The sequence below is a fragment of the Pongo pygmaeus genome, chromosome 2 (genome assembly GCF_028885625.2).
Source record: "Pongo pygmaeus isolate AG05252 chromosome 2, NHGRI_mPonPyg2-v2.0_pri, whole genome shotgun sequence".
NCBI classification, from domain to species: domain Eukaryota; kingdom Metazoa; phylum Chordata; class Mammalia; order Primates; family Hominidae; genus Pongo; species Pongo pygmaeus.
The window spans coordinates 141,270,654-141,292,125 of NC_085930.1; the positions used below are offsets into that span (position 1 = coordinate 141,270,654).

A 21,472-nucleotide genomic window follows, 5' to 3' on the forward strand; every position below is an offset into this window, starting at 1 on the left:
GAAAAAGCCCAAATAGCCAAGGCAATCCTAAACAAAAAGAACAAAGCTGGAGGCATCATGTTACTTGACTTCAAACTATACTACAAGGCTAAAGTAACCAAAACAGCATGCTACTGTTACAAAAACAGGTACATAGACCAATGTAACAGAATAGACAGCCCAGAAATGGGGCCACATACCTACAACCATCTGATGATTGACAAAGGTGACATAAACAAGCAACGGAGAAAGGACTCGCTTATTCAATAAACGGTGCTGGGATAACTGGCTAGCCATCTGCAGGAGATTGAAACTGGGCCCCTTCCTTACATCTTAGCCATTTTTTTTGACATTTAATTATCCTTTTATTGTCCTTTCTTTTCTTCTTTTTTATTATTTTAAGTTCCGGGATACAAGTGCAAAATGTGTAGGTTTGTTACATAGGTATGCAGGTGCCATGGTGGTTTGCTACACTTATCAACACGTCATCTAGGTTGTAAGCCCTGCATGCATTAGCTATTTGTCCTAATGCTCTCCCTCTCCTCACCCCCACCCTCCAACTGGCCCCGGTGTGTGTTGTTCCCCTCCCCATGTCCATGTGTTCTTATTGTTCATCTCCCCACTTATGAGTGAGAACATGCACACCTTAGCCATTTTTATGCTTGATCATGTTTGCCCTTCAACAGGGGATATTTGATTAGAGTTTCCCTAAAGCAGTGATGTTCAACATGATAGCTACTGACCATATGTGGCTAATGAGCATTTGAAATATACCTAGTCTGAACTGAGATGTACTATAAGTATAAAATATGCACCCCATATTGAAGAATAAATATTAAAACATAAAGTATCTCATTAATAATTTTTATATTGATTTCATGTTGAAATAGTATTTTTGATATATTGGGTTAAATAAAATATATTATTAAAATTAATTCCATCTTTTTCTTTTTACTTTTTAAAAATGTTGCTATTAGAACATCTAAAATTACATTTAAGGTTCATAGTATATTTCTTTTGGATGGCACTGCCCTAGAGGTTGAAACATGGCTCTGAATTAATTTCAAACAAGTTGCTGGTGGTGAATAAATATTTTTTGATGGCTGTAAAACAGGGTAATTATAACTTTATAACTTCATGAACAGACTTAAAAGACATTTACTTCTCAGCTTTAGAATAAAGGAGGTATTCTCAGTTGGGTCTCTACAGTCCCTAGATTTGCTGAAAAGCATTAAATAGGTAGAAACTAGGTGCTCTAGGGAACTGCCAAATATATTTCCTAAGACAGAACTGGGATGGAGAATTTTTTGCGTTACAGCCTGGAGTAAATTAGAAGGCAGCTGGAAGGAGCCTCCAAATTCAAAGAAATGTTCCTTTCACAAATTAAAATAAAAAAGCTGGCCCAGATTTTTGCTTATGACAGGCTCACACATCTTGTTTCTGCCAGATCACGTTATTTGTGCCAGATGTGAAAAGTTTCCAGTGAAAACAGGCATATTTGTTAAAAAGCCAGGCTTGCTCTGCATGACACATTAACTTTTAAAGGTGGAAGGGAAATTTTTTACTAATGCAGTATTAAAACACCACTCAGGAAAGCAGCACTTGCGCAGAGTGCTTTTGTGCATTCGAGATGCTTGTCTGTCGACTTGACTTGTCCTCCCTTCACCCTGCTCCAGAGTTTGCATGCAAGCTTGACAAAAGGGTAAGAAGTAATGGTTGGTGCCCTGAGCACCTCTTCGTCCTTCTTCAACAGCATCAGGGGCTATATCCAGGGCCCGAGAGGGTCACACTTTCTCACCTCCTCCCACAGTGCCCAGCCAACAGCTGAACGCTTGCCTTTGCTGTATACTAAAAGGGCTCATGTCAAATTATTCCCAGGTGTTGTGTCATAAAGCAGGCTGTAGCTTTTCAGTTAAAAAACTATACAAATAAATCATATAATGCTGAATAATACTTTACAAAAAGCAAACATAGATTATAATAATTTAAGGTAAAAAATATACTGCAAATTTTATAGGATGGTCAAAAATGTATAAGGAGACCGACGCACTAAAATATACAAGTGCAGCAAACACAAATACAATTCCATCACCACATATTTGACCTAACATAACATGTTAGCAAAAATAAAGAGTGAACATTTAATAATAGTTTTTCTTGCCTTCTTAAAACTTAGAAGGGAGATGATTTGGATATCCTACTTCTCTGTAGAAGACTTTTCAAGGAAGTCTGAAATAATACCTTCTATTTCCTCTCAATACATATTTCCTAATTTTTTTTCTTTTTCTGGAGACAGAGTCTCGCTCTGTCACCAGGCTGGAGTGCAGTGGTACGATCTTGGCTCAATGCAATCTCTGTCTCCCGGGTTCAAGCAATACTCCTGCCTCAGTCTCCCCAGTAGCTGGGACTACAGGCGCACACCGCCATGCCTGGTTAATTTTTTTTTTTTTGTATTTTAGTAGAGATGGGGTTTCACCATGTTGCCCAGGCTGGTCTTGAACTCCTGAGCTCAGGCAATCCACCCACCTTGGTCTCCCGAAGTGCTGGGATTACAGGCATGAGCCACTGCGCCTGGTCATATTTCCTAATTTTTATTATATGGGCCACATGTAACTATGTTTACAGTGATTTGTAACAACAGACTCAGTAGTATATAATTTATAGACGAAAATTCAAAAAATCATGAATATCTCACAAAATGTTGGTCCCATTTCTACTTGTGTTTCTCCAGTGACAGAACTCAAGTCCTCCTGAAGAAGCTGATTCCACTTTTAGGTTTATTAGCATGTTTCCCCTTTCCCTGAGTTTTGGGCTGTTTTCCTGTATCTTTACACTTATGTGTCCTAATTCCTTCTAGGAAATCAACGGACAAGGCAAATCCTTCTTCCTTATGACAGCTCCTTCATGTCCACAGGGAGCTCTAATGTTCCAGGTTCTCTAAAGAACAAGAATCTGAGAAAGTTGAAGGAACGGTCTACACTCTTGTGTGCAGAGGTGTTGAAGCGTTTTAGGAACTACCTAATCTTTCACAAAGATAAATACCTCTCATCAGACTATATTTAAATACAGACATAAATACGCCTTATTGAAAAGAATCACCCGGTTCATGTAGAGAAAGTTTCTCTCTCACAAGTAATGTTTTTGTTCAGTGTTAGTGTAGTGCACCGGGCTACAATAAATTCAAATAAGTAATCATCCTTACATGTGCATACAACTTCTTCTTGAAAGCTATCCTTTGTGTTGCCCGCTCACACATGATCTGCAAAGCGCGTTCCGCCAAACCTACTGTTCTCATACAGTGGTGGATTCTGCCAGGTCCAAGGCGGCCTTGGGAAATTTCAAATCCCCTACCTTCACCTGGGAAGAAAGGGGAAAAAAAGGGGGAATGTGAAAATGGCCTAGCCCATTCCTTCTGTTATTTATACAAATCCTGGGAAAGTGATGAGCTGCCCTTAATAAAAATGGCTTTCTGGTGAAAAAAAGTCAGTTCTATAATAAGGTTCACTATGAATTCATGGGAATTTTGATTTCTATGTTTTTAAAACCACCACCATTAAACATTTCAAATTTCAGAACTGTCTCTTAAGTATGTACTATGCATAAGCTATTTTATTAATGCTGCAATAGATACAAAGTTGGAATAACACATAGTCCCTATACTAGGAGTTTAGAATCCAGAAGAGCAGGCAAGGGTAAGGGATACAGAGAGAAACAAAGAAAGGCAAAGGAAGAAGAGATTTTCTGTTCATCATTATAACCTTAGGGCCTGGCAGGTATCAGGGGCTTGGTGAATGGATGGGATGAACACAAAAACATTCCTGGAAGAGGTGGTATTCTAGAGGTTCTTTGAAAGGGATATAGGATTCTAATAAGCAAGAGGATGGCATACAGTGTTCGAAGTTATTTATGCTTCTAACTTATATCTAAGACTTGAATTCATAAAGTACTGAGATTTTCTTAAAACAAATAAAGGCCTACAGATCATGTTCTAGGAGAAAGTGTATTGCTCTGAATTATATAATTTTCATATTATCTTTTCAATTGATGTGATATACAAAACCACATCCAACACTTAAATAAAACCTCACCATTCCATGTAAGAAAATCCACCAAATAGAAAACTTTCCCTTGACAAATGGAGTAAACAAGAAGGGAAACTATTAGGTTGGTGCAAAAGTAATTGCGACTTTTGCCAAAAACTGCAGTTACCTTGGTGCAAAAGTAATTGCAGTTCAAAAACTGCAATAACTTTTGCACCACCCTAATATCTAAATCAAAGTAGACTTCAGGTCTAAATGTGGAAAGACTTATCTTTTCCAGATTTAGAGCTGAAATATTAATGTACAATACTGAAGAATCATTTCCAAATTCAACTCACCTAGTATTAGATTTGTGGCAGGAACTCGCACTTGATTAAAATGGATCTCAAAATGTCCTCCATGAAAATTATCTATAAAATAGAAAATAAAATTTAGAGCAAAAGGAGTTGACTAAAAAAGAGTCACATATTCTTAATCTGCTGAAATATAATTACTTGAAGAAAATAGGATTTCAAAGATCCATATGGCATGAACATTCTGAGGTAAGCCTCAGCCCTGAACCCCAGGACCCAGCAGCCCAGAAAACTCATCAACTGTTCAAGAAGAGAAACCCTTTGATCCAGACATTTTCTAATTCATTCTCTGAAGTACAATTTCAGAGAGCTAGGAAAAAGGAAGACTAGGCTCCATAGCTCCAGCCAGAGTATTTTATTTGTTTTATTATTGCTGCTCCTTTGAAATATTTTACATATGGGGTTCCAAACAATTTGCATGGAAAAAAGTTTCAATGTTTCAAAACTTAAAAATGAGTAACGTAATCCAAGTTTCTTATTTTATCATTGTGGAAACCAACGCCTAAAGATGAGAAGGGCCTGCTTGAGGGGAAAGAGCAGGCTTGGCATTAGCGATGATACAGAAACTGGACCTTCAGGTAGGTTTACTCCCAGTCTAGACTTGTTCCACTGTGTGTTTGTCTCTTGAAAATACTGGCATTTGAACCACTGAGGCCAGGAACATGTTCACATTTTATCTTTGCATCACCCCTTCTCCCTGCCAAGTTCTAGAGATAATCTCATGCTAACTCTACACCCTTTTCCTGTCAGAGGAGACAATAATCAGCCTTCTCCACACTGTTTCTTTTGGCCTTGGACACAGGGAGTTGGAGAGGTGCTAGTAAAGTTTACATACTGAATACTCAAATGTAGCCTCTGCAGTGGAAACTATTTGCAGCTCAACTACATTATAAATGCATTTTTGGTATCTTTGAGTCCGTTTCACTGCAACCCAACAATTTCCTACATGCAATTTTCTCCAGCAAGCTTGCTCATCCCATCTTGCCACCTATACTTACCCTGTGGGTACACCCTACAGCTGCATCTTACTGATAAGTGATTCTATAAAACTGCAAGTCTTATATCTGCCACTTGAACATATTCATTAGTCATATTCAATGATAAAAAGAAAGCCAGGGGCCGGGCCCGGTGGCTCATGCCTATAATCCCAGCACTTTGGGAGGCTGAGGAGGGTGGATTACCTGAGATCAGGAGTTCGAGACCAGCCTGAGCAACATGGTGAAAGCCCGTCTCTACTAAAAATACAAAAATTAGCTGGGCATGGTGGCTAAGCAAATACTTGCTGAGAGAGTGATCTTAGCAAATATTTATTGGACACAATGAACACGTGCCACAGTAGGTGGCAGGAAACAAATGGATCTTTGCTTCTTAGAAGTCCCACCCAAGGGCAGAGGAAGGAGAAGTTTTGCACTCAAATAAGTCAAAAACTCATTGCTTTTTAACAGTTCTTGTAAGTTGATTGATTAAGAGGGCTAAAATTAGAGACAAAAATAATTTTATTGTGGATTATCTGTGCATTAATCCATTTTTATGAATGACAGAGAGAAGACTGGTAGCGTCGCTCTTCCTTAAATACAATCTGCCCTTTCCCAAAAAGGCAGAATTTATATTCTATAAATTCTATAATTTATATAATTATAAATTACATAAATGCTATACTATTTCTTTTTATTGGCTGTACTCTGAACTCCACCAGCATTTATATTAAGACAGTTGTCAGAGACAAAGGAATATCTAAGAATCTATCTTATGCAATTAAAATGCTATTGCCTTCAACGTTACTGCATATTCTAGCCTTCCTGCTTGCTAATGCATGGTCATATTTATTGAATACCTACCTGTGTAGCCAAAAACTGACAAAGGCCTTATTATTTCTACTCCAGGTGTGTTCATGGGAACAAGAATCATGCTGTGCTGTTTGTGTCTAGTCAAAAGAAAAATCGTGTTAGAAAAAGTTTGCTAAGAAGAAAAATAAAACATAATAAGCAGAATCACAATTGTCTTTTTGATGTTTTCATGTAGTCATGTAAGCAGTGATGACTGGAATGGGAACTGTGTAAAAGACATACACCAACATAGTCTGATGCAGACTGTGATCTGGAACCGAAACAATGATTTGAAAAATAAATGAGTTGTTTGATTGAGGCTTCTCACTGCTCAACAATGGTAACTGGGAACTTATATATATAATTAAACATTTCAAGACTATTGCCTTTGATCTAAACATCTAATCACTTCATTACACAGGTCTGAAAAAATTTATGTCTGATAATTTAATCCAAACAGCTTTAATAATTTAGCAACACTTTCTAATACTGAAAATTCCACAGCGAAGAATATTCAGCAATATGGCCGACGATGTTTTCCAAATACACCTGTTAGAAAATACTTGTGAAATACAAATATATGACATTTACTCTCATATTTTACATTATGATTTATGAGTCCAAACAGTGAATTTTAAGTAAATTACATAGATAGGAGGAAAGATTGACTCATTCCTACACAGGTTTCTCAATCAGAATTGTTTAATTACCTGGAGAGAGAAGTATTTTGAGTTCTTCCCAAAACAACTGCAATTTTGCACTTGGGATTCCCAGCTCCTAAAACCAAGGGGAACACAAGCAGATTATAAAAGGAAATTTCTAGTTCGACATTTCACCTTGAAGGTTCTAATCCTTCCCACTTTACCTATGTCAGAAAACAAATAGAGAGAACATTCTTGATTCATTAAGACAATAATTCTTTTGTAACACTCTATATCATCCAAGAAAAATGATTAGGCAAGGCCAAGAATGGACTCCATCAATGAAAGCTGCTACACAAAAATAACCAGAAGTCAAAGCAGCATGAAAGAGCTGCCACCTCTCCCATTTACACCATTTCAGACATCAGCATGCTAGAAAAGCTGAGAAATTTTATATGTCTAATATAATATTTTATATGTCAATGTATATGAGGCTGTGATCCTACTTTTAATAAGCCTGGTTCTTTTATTAATTTCTTAAGGGTCAAATTTTAAAAATATTTTTTCATTTTAATGCAAAATTTTATTTTATCACAGTTCAGGGGTCTGTGGCAATTGCCTACAAGGGTCTTTTTGCAAAAAATACTTTCCATGTTTACTAGTAAGTCTAAGCATCTAGTCCCTTGGGAAAACTACCATTTAACTAGATTTTCAATTACAAGGCTGCACGTAACTGGATCATATTAAGTTAAACACATCTGTAAAAAGTCTCAAACAAATGATCGGATAATTTTTTCTCATTTATTATAAAAAGAGGTTTGAGGAGATTTGAAATCATATAAAGATTTAATGAGAAATGTTAGGAATTATGTCAAATAGTTGAATAATATTATAAAATTCCAGGAGTTAAAAGGATAAACTCCATGGAACATATTAAAGGACATTGCAGGAATGTAATCAGTAAGTTCAGACTGTGGGAAATCTATAACACAACTAATCCAGTTTCTTCAACAATTAAATTGCAATAAAAAGAAAAAAGAGAGAGAAGTAGCTTGTAGGATCAAAAGAGAGAGACTTAAAAGGCGTATCAACCAACAGCAATTTTCAGACCTTACTTAGATCCTAATTCAATCAAACAAAATAAAAAGTATTAATGGTAATTATTAAGCAACTGGAAATGTGAATAGTTATTGGATATGTCATGATATTAAGTAATTTTAGGTGTGCTAATAGTATTGTGGTTATATTTTTTAAAGAGCTCTTACAGAGATACATACTAAAATATTTGCGAAGGAAATGATGTGATGTCTGAGATTTATTTCAAAATATTATGGGGAGAAGATGGGGAGAAGTTAATAACAGATAAAACCTCAACCAGCTACCCTTTCTTTTCTCTTAAGTGTGAATAGAAAATCAAGAATCCGTAGTATGTAAAAAGAACCTGCAATATTAAAGAGAATGACTGGCCAAAAATGTAAGAGACACTTAGAGCCAAAACATGAAGTCTAACATCAGAGTAAAAAGAGTCAAATAAAGAGAAAACAGAGAAAAACAGAGGGAATAATTTATTGAAGAAATGTATAGAAAGACATTTTTCTAGAACTGAAGAAAAACATCTTCAGATTGAAAAAGCCATTGACTAGCAAGAAGAATCTATTAGATAAATGCTTGTGACATTTCAAAATATCAACAAAGAAGGGGAAATCTTAAAAGGTTTCAGAGAGAATAAAACAAGCCAACTAAAAGGACTGAGGATTAGTCTGGCATCAGACTTCTCAACAGCCACCAGGGAGGCTAGATGAAAATGAATAGTTCAACTTAGAATTCTATACTTGTTCAAACTATCAATTTATGTAATGGAAGAATAAATACATATTCAGATATGTAAGATCTCAGAGAATTTAACTATTATGTACTTTTTCTCAAAAAAATAAGAATATACTCGAGCAAAATAAGGGAGTAAATCAAGAGAAAGGAAGTCCTAGAATCCAAAAGATACTGGATCCCAGGAAAGTATTATCTGAAAATCCTAGAATAATTGCATCAAAGTATGCCTAAAGGGTAATCAGTCCAGATTGGAAAATAAATACTCAAGTCTTTAAGAGAGAGGTCTCCAGGAAAGAAAGTCAATAGAAGTAAAGGTGCAATCTAGAGATGTGTGTGTATGTAAGGGGAAGGAGATATTATAAAAGCAAATAATGCAAATAAAGAGACATGGCAATTAGAAACTCCAGGAAAATAATGTTGAAATGCACAAGTGAACTGTGGTCCAAATATAAAATAATGTGACATGAATATATAGTATATGAGAAAAGCATTCTAATTGACCTTGATTCTAGAAACAGTCCTTAGAATGGCCCAGGTGATTTTATATTACATCAGTTAGAGAAGGATACAAAATCTAACACACTACTTAGGCCAGCATCAAACAACATTTACATGGTCCTCTAAGATAAGTGCTATGTATTGGTTTTCAAAGTTTACAGTTATCCTGCAGTCAATTACAATTGTGGTTGCAAGACAGAATATAAATATTAGTAATCCTGACAATGTGAAAGTGTAAGCTGTAGCTGATACAAGTTACAATAAGAAAGGGAGGGATAAAGAGTGTAGAAAGGGTTAAGAGTATACATATTCTTATATTAAAGTAGAGCATGAATAGACTCTGTGAAATGAGGATGCAGAGAAGTTTAACAATTATTTGAGGTTTAAAAAATAAAAAAAAAACAACAAAAAACAACGTAATAAGATAAATACATTAAGAAAGAGCAGAGAAAGCTATGAGACAAATGAGCGAAATTGTCATTATTCAAATTGGGGAGCCAATGGATACTGTCTAAAATGAATAAATTAAGAAAGAGAAAAAATATTTTATCTACAATTATAATAGAAACCAGAGAACTACAAACAGAAACTGTTAAAAAAAAAAAAAAAAGTTTTCTATAGGGCATGATGTTGGGATGTGGAGACATGGGAAACAATGCTCTCAGATATTTTTTCCTTTGTTACTACTTCTAACTGGATAATAATGACTTTAAAAACATTAAAGAAAAAATCCATCTTGTAAACAAATCTGTGGATTCCCAAGTAGGAGACTGAGAGGCTTGTTGAGTGAACTACAATGTTTTATTTTTCTTTCTGAATTTCCTTTGAATCTGAATATCTAATCTGAGGGCTGTGGAGGAGTCATTTCCCCACTTCTGTGTAATACATAACTCCAGAAATCCTACATGCACACTCTGTCTGACAAAATGCTAAAACTGATTTAAAAAAAAACACCTAAAATAGATATTATCTGAGAAAGGGAGGGAAGGAGAGGAAGGCAGTGTGCCTAAAATGGGTGACTCTGTTCATCTCCAGGCTGGCGGTAGAATAAGGAGACACCTTAAACCGACTTAGAACTTGAATCATAAGCCTGCTTTCTCCATAGTCACAGCCTCAGAGTTGTAAGAACATGCAATCATATATGCATATAAATGATTTTATGTATGACTAAAAAGGAAGAGAGAGGACTCTTAACTAACTGGGACAGGAAATTTTTTAACAACATGCATTACATCGATGTTCATCAGAGATATTGGTCTAAAATTGTTTTTTTCTTGTGTCTCTGCCAGGCTTTGGTATCAGGATGATGCTGGCCTCATAAAATGAGTTAGGGAGGATTCCCTCTTTTTCTATTGATTGGAATAGTTTCAGGAGGAATGGTACCAGCTCCTCTTTGTACCTCTGGTAGAATTCGGCTGTGAATCCATCTAGTCCTGGACTTTTTTTGGTTGGTAAGCTATTAATTATTGCCTCAATTTCAGAGCCTGTTATTGGTCTATTCAGAGATTCAACTTCTTCCTGGTTTAGTCTTGGGAGGGTGTATGTGTCAACGAATTTATCCATTTCTTCTAGATTTTCTAGTTTATTTGCGTAGAGGTGTTTATAGTATTCTCTGATGGTAGTTTGTATTTCTGTGGGATCGGTGGTGATATCCCCTTTACCATTTTTTATTGCGTCTATTTGATTATTCTCTTTTCTTCTTTATTAGTCTTGCTAGTGGTCTATCAATTTTGTTGATCTTTTCAAAAAACCAGCTCCTGGATTCATTGATTTTTTGAAGGGTTTTTTGTGTCTCTATTTCCTTCAGTTCTGCTCTGATCTTAGCTACTTCTTGCCTTCTGCTAGCTTTTGAATGTGTTTGCTCTTGCTTCTCTAGTTCTTTTAATTGTGATGTTAGGGTGTCAATTTTAGGCCTTTCCTGCTTTCTCTTGTGGGCATTTAGTGCTATAAATTTCCCTCTACACACTGCTTTGAATGTGTCCCAGAGATTCTGGTATGCTGTGTCTTTGTTCTCGTTGGTTTCAAAGAACATCTTTATTTCTGCCTTCATTTCGTTATGTACCCAGTAGTCATTCAGGAGCAGGTTGTTCAGTTTCCATGTAGTTGAGCGGTTTTGAGTGAGTTTCTTAATCCTGAGTTCTAGTTTGATTGCACTGTGGTCTGAGAGACAGTTTGTTACCATTTCTGTTCTTTTACATTTGCTGAGGAGTGCTTTACTTCCAACTATGTGGTCAATTTTGGAATAGGTGTGGTGTGGTGCTGAAAAGAATGTATATTCTGTTGATTTGGGGTGGAGAGTTCTGTAGATGTCTATTAGGTCTGCTTGGTGCAGAACTGAGTTCAGTTCCTGGATATCCTTGTTAACTTTCTGTCTCGTTGATCTGTCTAATGTTGACAGTGGGGTGTTAAAGTCTCCCATTATTATTGTGTGGGAGTCTCTCTTTGTAGGTCTCTAAGGACTTGCTTTATGAATCTTGGTGCTCCTATATCGGGTGCATATATATTTAGGATAGTTAGCTCTTCTTGTTGAATTGATCCCTTTACCATTATGTAATGGCCTTCTTTGTCTCTTTTGATCTTTGTTGGTTTAAAGTCTGTTTTATCAGAGACTAGGATTGCAACCCCTGCCTTTTTTTGTTTTCCACTTGCTTGGTAGATCTTCCTCCAGCCCTTTATTTTGAGCCTATGTCTGTCTCTGCACATGAGATGGGTTTCCTGAATACAGCACACTGATGGGTCTTGACTCTTTATCCAATTTGCCAGTCTGTGTCTTTTAACTGGAGCATTTAGCCCATTTACATTTAAGGTTAATATTTTTATGTGTGAATTTGATCCTGTCATTATGATGTTAGCTGGTTATTTTGCTCGTCAGTTGATGTAGTTTCTTCCTAGCCTCAATGGTCTTTACAATTTGGCATGTTTTTGCAGTGGCTGGTACCAGTTTTTCCTTTCAGAGCCAAATCATGAGTGAACTCCCATTCACAATTGCTTCAAAGAGAATAAAATACCTAGGAATCCAACTTACAAGGGACGTGAAGGACCTCTTCAAGGAGAACTACCAACCACTGCTCAATGAAATAAAAGAGGACACAAACAAATGGAAGAACATTCCATGCTCATGGGTAGGAAAAATCAATATTGTGAAAATGGCCATACTGCCTAAGGTAATTTATAGATTCAATGCCATCCCCATCAAGCTACCAATGACTTTCTTCACAGAATTGGAAAAAACTACTTTAAAGTTCATATGGAACCAAAAAAGAACCCACGTCGCCAAGTCAATCCTAAGCCAAAAGAACAAAGCTGGAGGCATCACGCTACCTGACTTCAAACTATACTACAAGGCTACAGTAACCAAAACAGCATGGTACTGGTACCAAAACAGAGGTATAGACCAACGGAACAGAACAGAGCCCTCAGAAATAATGCCGCTTATCTACAACTATCTGATCTTTGACAAACCTGACAAAAACAGGCAATGGGGAAAGGATTCCCTATTTAATAAATGGTGCTGGGAAAACTGGCTAGCCATATGTAGAAAGCTGAAACTGGATCCCTTCCTTACACCTTATACAAAAATTCATTCAAGATGGATTAAAGACTTACATGTTAGACCTAAAACCATAAAAACCCTAGAAGAAAACCTAGGCAATACCATTCAGGACATAGGCATGGGAAAGGACTTCATGTCTAAGACACCAAAAGCAATGGCAATAAAAGCCAAAATTGACTTCAATTAATTAAACTAAAGAGCTTCTGCACAGCAAAAGAAACTACCATCAGAGTGAACAGGCAACCTACAGAATGGGAGAAAATTTTTGCAATCTACTCATCTGACAAAGGGCTAATATCCAGAATCTACAATGAACTCAAACAAATTTACAAGAAAAAAACAACCCCATCAACAAGTGGGCAAAGGATATGAACAGACACCTCTCAAAAGAAGACATTTATGCAGCCAAAAGACACATGAAAAAATGTTCATCATCACTGGCCATCAGAGAAATGCAAATCAAAACCACAATGAGATACCATCTCATACCAGTTAGAATGGCGATCATTAAAAAGTCAGGAAACAACAGGTGCTGGAGAGGATGTGGAGAAATAGGAACACTTTTACACTGTTGGTGGGACTGTAAACTAGTTCAGCCATTGTGGAAGTCAGTGTAGCGATTCCTCAGGGATCTAGAACTAGGAATACCATTTGACCCAGCCATCCCATTACTGGGCATATACCCAAAGGATTATAAATCATGCTGCTATAAAGGCACACGCACATCTATGTTTATTGTGGCACTATTCACAACAGCAAAGACTTGGAATCAACCCAAATGTCCAACAATGATAGACTGGATTAAGAAAATGTGGCACATACACACCATGGAATACTATGCAGCCATAAAAAAGGATGAGTTCATGTCCTTTGTAGGGACATGGATGAAGCTGGAAACCATCATTCTCAGCAAACTATCGCAAGGACAAAAAACCAAACACCGCATGTTCTCACTCATAGGTGGGAACTGAACAATGACAACACACGGACACAGGAAGGGGAACATCACACACTGGGGCCTGTTGTGGGGTGGGGGGAGGCGGGACAGATAGCATTAGGAGATATACCTAATGTTAAATGATGAGTTAATGGGTGCAGCACACCAACATGGCACATGTATACATATGTAACAAACCTACACGTTGTGCACATATACCCTAAAACTTAAAGTGTAATAAAAAAAAAAAAAAAAAACCCACATGCATTAAATCGACCAAGAGATGTCCCACTGTAATCAGATAACAAATATGTTGGGCAAAATTATCTGTCTCATTTTTCCCCCAAATACATGACTTATTGTCTGTATTACATCTGAGAGAGAAAAACCATTTTCTCTACCCTTCTGGCATTTGCTCCATAATCTTATTAAATAAAATAAGAAACTATTATACTGAAAATAAATTTTCACTGAAAGAAAATTACAAGCATTTTCATAAATACCAGTTAAAAAATGTAATGTTTTTCAAGTAGAACATTTTATCATGCATCAAAAAGTCTATAATAGGCCAGGCACAGTGGCTCACGCCCGTAATCCCAACACTTTGGGAAGCTGAGGTGGGCAGATCACCTGAGGCCAGGAGTTCGAGACCAGCCTGGCCAACATGGCGAAACCCCGTCTCTACTAAAAATATAAAAAATTAGCCAGGCATGGTGGTGGGGGCCTGTAATCCCAGCTACTTGGCAGGCTGAGGCAGGAGAATTGCCTGAACCTGGGAGGCAGAGGCTGCAGTGAGTGAGCTGAGATCACGCCATTGCACTCCAGCCTGGGCAACAAGAGCGAAACTCCATCTCAAAAAAAAAACCAAAAATCAAAACTCTGGTATGTGCACTGACATTAGACAACAAAGACCCTTAATTCAGGTTAAACACATTTATTTTATATCAATCAAAAATAATTAGCAGTTTTAGAATTTTTAGAGTTTATTCTTTTTTCAAATGCAAATCTCTCCCCTCTTGCCTCTTCTGGAACTCTAATCACACATATTTTAGAACTAAATGGTCCCTAGGATTGCTCATTTCTTTACATCTTTTCTTCATATTGGGTAATTTCTATTGTCTATCTTCAAGTTCGTTAATTCTTTCCTCTGTTATCTCCATTATGTTATTAAGCCCAGTCAGTGAATTTCTTTTCAGATATTTTACCTTTAAGTTCTGATATTTCTACTTGGTTATTTTTTATGTTTTCTATTTCTCTTCTGATATTTCTTATCGTTTTATTTTTCTTGACCTCAATGAGCACATTTATAATAGCTGCCTTAAGTCCTTGTCTGATGATTCCAACATTTGAATCATTTGGGTGTTGGCCTTTCCCCTTGAAAATGGGTCATGTTTTCCTTATTCTTCATTGGTTGAGCAATTTTAGATTGTATTCTGGACATTGTGATTTTTTTGTTTTGTTTTGAAACTCTCGATTCTGTTGTATTAGTCCACAGAATGTTGATGGTTTTGTTTTGACAGGCAATTAACTTAGGTAGAGTAAAACTGCAGAGTCTATCACAATTCAGGTGGATGGGAAATCAAATTTCAGCATAGTTCTTATTATTTAGCTGCAAGGTGCTTTGAGTTTGCCCTGCACATTACTTTCATTCAGGAGTTAGCCAGAGACCCAAAGTTTCCACATGAAAGCTGGGGCTCCCCTTTTCTGGCTTTTTCCTTTCCAGGAATACCCACCTCATTTCCCAGCAGTGATGGCTGCCCTAGACACTCTCCTCTGGTTCCTCAGGACACAGAGATCTGAGTTTTCTAAAGAAGCTTTAGCTTTCCTGTTCCACACTGTGTCCTCAGGCTAAAGTCTAAAAATGAAAAACACCCTGTGCCCATCTCACTTTCCAAATTTTGACTCTCCTACAAAATCAGCTTGCCTTTGTTCACTTCCCTGAGAATTTCAGGCAGGCAGGTATGTATGTATGTATGTATGTATGTATGTATGTATGCATGTATGTATTTTGTAGCTTTTTAGCTGTTATCTGTGGGAAGGTTAATCTTAAGCACTTACTCCACCAGACTAGCAGTAGAACTCCCCCAGAGTTCTTACCTTTAAACTTTGCCAAAAATCAGGTCTTCACTTACCCAGTGTTATAATTTCTTATACATTCATCAATATTTGAATACAAATATACATTTTTATTCATGACAAATACATGAGTTTTATCAGCTGAAGTTTGAGAAATGCAATGCTTACTTCAAAATGATCACATAAGCAGAATTAGAAATCTTAGCTCTAAAATTTCAAAACGAATAAAACCAAGAGCTTAAAATTCTAATCTCCTCCATTATCCATACTATAAATAACATATGTAAAGTAAAATATAGTTAATATAGTTAAGATTGAAATGCAATGGCTTTAAAACTGTTGCTTATAATTTAGATTCCTTCAAATTTAATGGAATCTATGTTTTAATCAGTTCAGAAAGGACCATCCTCATTTGTACTAATGAGAAAAGATCCCCCATTCACATATTTCAAAGTTAAGTTTTAAAAATCTTAAATGTCATATTCTTCACAGTAACTCTATTTGGATTTCCTAATTTATCCAAACGTCTAAATTTTCAAATTGTTTATCATCGTTTATATTTATAGGAATATGTCCTTTTGATTTTATAGATGCTAACAGGTAAAGAAACTGCTATGGTCTGAATGTATGTGTCCCTCCCTAGAAGTCATGTTTTGGAATCCTAACCCCCAAGCTGATTTTATGTGGAGATGAAGCCTTTGGCATGTGATTAGGTCCCAAAGGAGGTGATTAAGTGATTAAAATGTAATTAGTGTATTTATCAAAGAGGCCTGAGGGAGCTTGGTCACCTTTTTCACTATATGAGGACAGAACAAGAAGGTGCCATCTATGAACCAGAATGCAGGCCCTCACTAGGCACCAACTCTACTGGTGCCTTGTTCTTGGACTTTTCAGCCTCTAGAACCATGAGAAATACATTTTTGTTGTTTAGAAGTTACCTAATTAACGGTGTTGTGTAATAGTGGCCTGAATGGACTATGACAAAATTCTACTAATCTGAGGACCAACCCAAAGAACATTAGGATGATTTAATGGCAGATGACAATACTTACCTTTCATTGTGGATCTTACCTGAATGACTTATCTGGAAATGCTCAGTTGGGGGAATCTTTTATCCCTGGCTATGCAATAATATGCAATCATGCTTTGATTCTTAGTTAGAAATTATACAGGAAGAATCATTTACAGAGTGTTCACTTCTAATTTTTCAACTGGATATTTTTCTACTTGGGACTATCTTTGAGGTTTTAGTTGTAGGAAACCTTGGCCGGTGCCTCTCTAGACGCCTACAGGCTGAAGGATCGAAGCTACTTGCCCCACATAATGCATTGTGTGGGCATACTCCATGGTGGGCGTACTTCTGAAAATCAGATTAGGACATAACAACATGATTTGAGGTTCATTTTCATTAGAAATATTTTCTTTAAAAAAAAAAAACCAAACTTTTATTTTAGGTTTGGGGGTAAATGTGAAGGTTTGTTACATAGGTGAACTTGTGTCACTAGGGTTTGTTGCAGATTATTTCACCACCCAGGTATTCAGCCCAGTACCCAACTGTTATCTTTTCTGCTCCTTTCCCTCCTCTCACCCTCAAGCAGACCTCTGTGTCTGTTGTTTCCTTCTTTGTGTTCCTAAGTTCTCATCATTTAGTTCCCACTTATAAGTGAGAACATGCGGTATTTGTTCTTGTGTTAGTTTGCTAAGGATAATAGCCTCCAGCTCCATCCATGTTTCCACAAAAGACATGATCTCATTCTTTTTAATGACTGCATAGTATTCCATGGTGTATATGTACCATATATTCTTTATCCAATCTGTTATTGATGGGCATTCAGGTTGATTCCATTGTGAGTAGTGCTGCAATGAACATTCACATACATATGTCTTTATGGTAGAATAATTTCTGTTCCTTTGGGTATACACCCAGTAATGGGATTGCTGGGTTGAATGGTAGTTCTGGGTTTTTTGTTTTTGTTTTTGGATTTTTTTGAGACAGTCTCACTCTGTTGCCAAGGCTGGAGCAGAGTGGCATGATCTCAGCTCACTGCAATCTCCCTACTCCCAGGTTCAAGTGATTCTCATGCCTTGGCCTCCTGAATAGCTGGGATTATAGGCATGGCCACCATGCTTGGCTAATTTTTGTATTCTGGGGTTTTGCCATGTTGGCCAGGCTGGTCTCAAACTCCTGGCCTCAAGTGATCCTCCCGCCTTAGCCTCCCAAAGTGCTGGGATTACAGGTATGATCCACCGTGCCCGGCCAGTAGTTCTGTATTTAGTTCTCTGGGGAATCTCCATACTGCTTTCCACAATGGTTGAACTAATTCACACTCCCACCAACAGTGTATTAAGTGTTCCTTTTTTTCTACAACCTCACCAGTATCTGTTATTTTTTGACTTTTTAATAATAGCCATCCTGACTAGCGTGAAATGGTATCTCATTGTGATTTTGATTTGCATTTCTCTAATGATCAGCGATATTGAGCTTTCTTTCATATTTTGTTGGCTGCATATATATCTTCCTTTGAAAAGTTTCTGTTCATGTCATTCGCCTACTTTTTAATGAGATTGTTTTTCTCTTGTAAATTTGTTCAAGTTCCTTATAGATGCTGGATACTGGACCTTTGTCAGATATAGTTTGCAAATATTTTCTTCCATTCTGTAGGTTGTCTGCTCACTCTGCTGATAGTTTCTTTTGCTGTGCAGAAGCTGTTAAGTTTAATTAGATCTCACTTGTCAATTTTTGCTTTTGCTGTGATTGCCTTTGGTGTCTTTGTCATGTACCCTTTGCCCATCCCTATGTCTAGGACAGTATTGCCTAGGTCGTCTTCCAGGGTTTTTATAGTTTTGGATTTTACATTTAAGTCTCTAATTCATTTTGAATTAACTTTTGTATATGGTGTAAGGTAGGGGTCCAGCTTCAATCTTCTGCATATGGCTAGCCAGTTATCCCAGCACTGTCTATAGAATAGGGAGTCTTTTCCCCACTGCTTGTTTTTGTCAGCCTTGTCAAAGATCAGATGGTCATAGGTGAGCAGCCTTATTTCTGGGCTCTCTATTCTGTTCCATTGGTCTATGTGCCCATTTTTAGAGATATTTTTCTTTCTCTACTTTCCATTCTGGCAATCAAGAACATCTGGGTAAATCTTTCAAGGTTTCACTGATGCTAGCTATCCAGCATCAGTGAGCTGAAGTAAAATCTTCTAATTCCTTTGAACCCTGGCCTAAAGCCCTCTTTTTCGAATATTCAGAATATATAATTTTTTATCTAATATTTCCCAATATTACTTCTTACCTCATTCTTTTTATCATCTAAAAATGTTGGCTGGGCATGATGACTCATATCTGTAATCCCAGAATTTTGGGAGGCTGAAGTGGCAGGATCGCTTGAGCCCAAGAGTTTGAAACCAGCCTGGGCAACCTAGCGACACCTTGTCTATACAAAAAAATTTAAAAATTAGCCAAGCATGGTGCAGCACACCTGTAGTCCCAGCTACTCGGGATGTTGAGATGGCAGGACTGCTTGAGCCCTGGGAAGTCAAGGTTGCAGTGAGCCGTGATCATGCCCCTGCATTCTAGCCTGGGCAATAGAGTGAGACTTTGTCTCAAAACAAAGCAAACAAACAAAAATGTTGCCACAGCCTTATATAAATGCCCAATAGATTTCAGATACCAGGTAAATTTTGAAGAAACTCAAGAAGCAAGGCAAATAATTCTTTGATTCTGTCTTCCTCAATCTTATATGGAGAACAATTAATATTCTAAAAAATACAATTTTTAAGTTGGATGTCTGTTGTGATCATTAAGTAGAGGAAGTAAGGGTGAATACATAGTTTGTAGAATTTGAAATATTTGTATTTAACAATGATGTTTCAGAAAAATGAGCAAAACCCTTCCCAAAGATATCATCTCCCCTTAGCTACAAGCAGAATTTGGCAAGTGCAGCAGTTGAAACGACCTTCTTTTATAGAGAGTTTTGCTTGTGTCATTTTAGTTAATGAACAAGATACCCAATGTCATAAATAAAATATATTAGAGGAAATCTGAATAGACCAGAGAACATTTAAACATATATGCTGTGTCACAGGCCTTCATGAATGAAAACAGATGGCCTAGATAAAGTAATTTTGTTTTTAATCCAGACACTGTGGTATTTCAAGGCTGTTCAAGTGCCAGGATTAAGTCAGGCTGAAAATTACATCTCCCTGATGTTAGTTGATGATTTTTAATTTCTTAGGCTTTTACCCACAAAATCATTTTCTAACAAAAGGAGAGATGATAGCTGGATAAAAAAACATGACCTTTGAGTATAGTGTGGTTTGTAACAATTAAGAAAGTGATGTAAACAATTATATACCATGAAGCACAGATAGCCGTCCACAAATTCTCAAGGCCGTTTCTTCTACCAACATTGAATTTCTGAGGTAGAACACTTGAACTTCATTTGGTTTTAGCTTTAATACTAACAATTCAAATTGGAGTAAGTACTATTTTACAATAAAATTTCCCTTATATGAAAAAAGATGTTCACTGTACAATCCCACAGTTGAAGAAAAAAAAAAATCCCATGTGTTCTCTTAAGAGTGTGTGTTATTTTTAACAGGGAAATCTTCAAAATTCACTGAATCCATCTCTAGGTTTACATCTAAATAATAAGAATTAAGTAATAATGTTACAAGCTGCTGCTATTACTGTTGTTACTATAGAAAATGGTTAGATCAAAATAAATCCCAAATAGATCAGAGTTGAAAATTAAAAAAATCAAGACATAAAAAACTAGAAGAAAAATAATATAATATTTACCAAATCTCTGGGTGAGAAAGGATTTTAAAACTTAAAAATGATAAGTGAAATCAAAATCAAAAGACAAAGATCAATTGGTTTGTCTATATAAAACTGCTGTACATTAGAAAATTAAAAAGCAAAAAAAAATTAGGGGGGAATATTTCAACATTTATGACAAAATGTATGCAATACTTAGCTCCCTAAATTATAAAGAACACCTAAAAATCAGTATACAGATGGGCAAAGAACACAATTGCAAAAAGAGGAAATAAGAATAATAAAAAAGATCTTTAGAAATGCTTAACTTTACTACTAATCAAATAAACGTGGAGTACAGCAATAATGAAAACATTCAAAAGCAATTTATTATCCAGTATTCCACACATGCCTGGCAAGGGCAGGTAAGGGGTGCTGAATTTGTTACAAGTCATTTAGAAAGCAAAGTGGTAGTAAAACAACACATTCTATTGGCAATATTTTAGAAAAACAGGCACTTCTATACATTATTGGTAGAGAACAAAGTAATACCATCCCTATGGAATACAATTTGGCAATATTCATCAAAATTACAGATTCATCCCAGCACTTTTGTTGGCCGGGATGGGCGGATTGTTTGAGTCTAGGAGTTGGAGGCCAGCCTGGGCAACATAGCAAAATGACAGTATAAGAGGGGGGGATGAGAAGAGGGTGTGGGGAGAGAGATTCTTCAAGAACAAGGGACATTGCTATGTTAGGGAGGTTAAGAGTAGGAGCCAATTTATGGTAAGCAGCAAAATGGAATCATAGTCAGTTCTTAGGAATATGAGAAGTAGAAGAGAGCTAAAGAAGCATCAAGTAAGTACTTTGAAAAGTTGCCTAAGGTGAGTGATGCTTCTGCCTACCCTACAAGCTACATGATTATTTCACGTATTTTGTCAAATCTCCCTATTACCACTGTCTCTCCTAGCTCTATCAGGAGAA

At 36.7% G+C, this 21,472-nt stretch overlaps 1 protein-coding gene across 4 annotated transcripts in view; it reads right to left on the reverse strand.

Moving 5' to 3' along the window:
- The window catches only part of ACAD11 (acyl-CoA dehydrogenase family member 11), a 108,921-nt gene that overhangs the window by 20,469 nt on the left and 66,980 nt on the right, over nt 1-21,472 (reverse strand). For all 4 annotated transcript variants that reach the window (XM_054482350.2, XM_054482351.2, XM_054482353.2 and 1 more), the window contains 4 exons: nt 6,909-6,975; nt 6,211-6,296; nt 4,358-4,429; nt 3,182-3,336 (listed from right to left, as the gene is read on the reverse strand). In XM_054482350.2, coding sequence (XP_054338325.1) covers nt 3,182-3,336; nt 4,358-4,429; nt 6,211-6,296; nt 6,909-6,975 — 380 coding nt within the window. The remainder of the gene's footprint in view (nt 1-3,181; nt 3,337-4,357; nt 4,430-6,210; nt 6,297-6,908; nt 6,976-21,472) is intronic.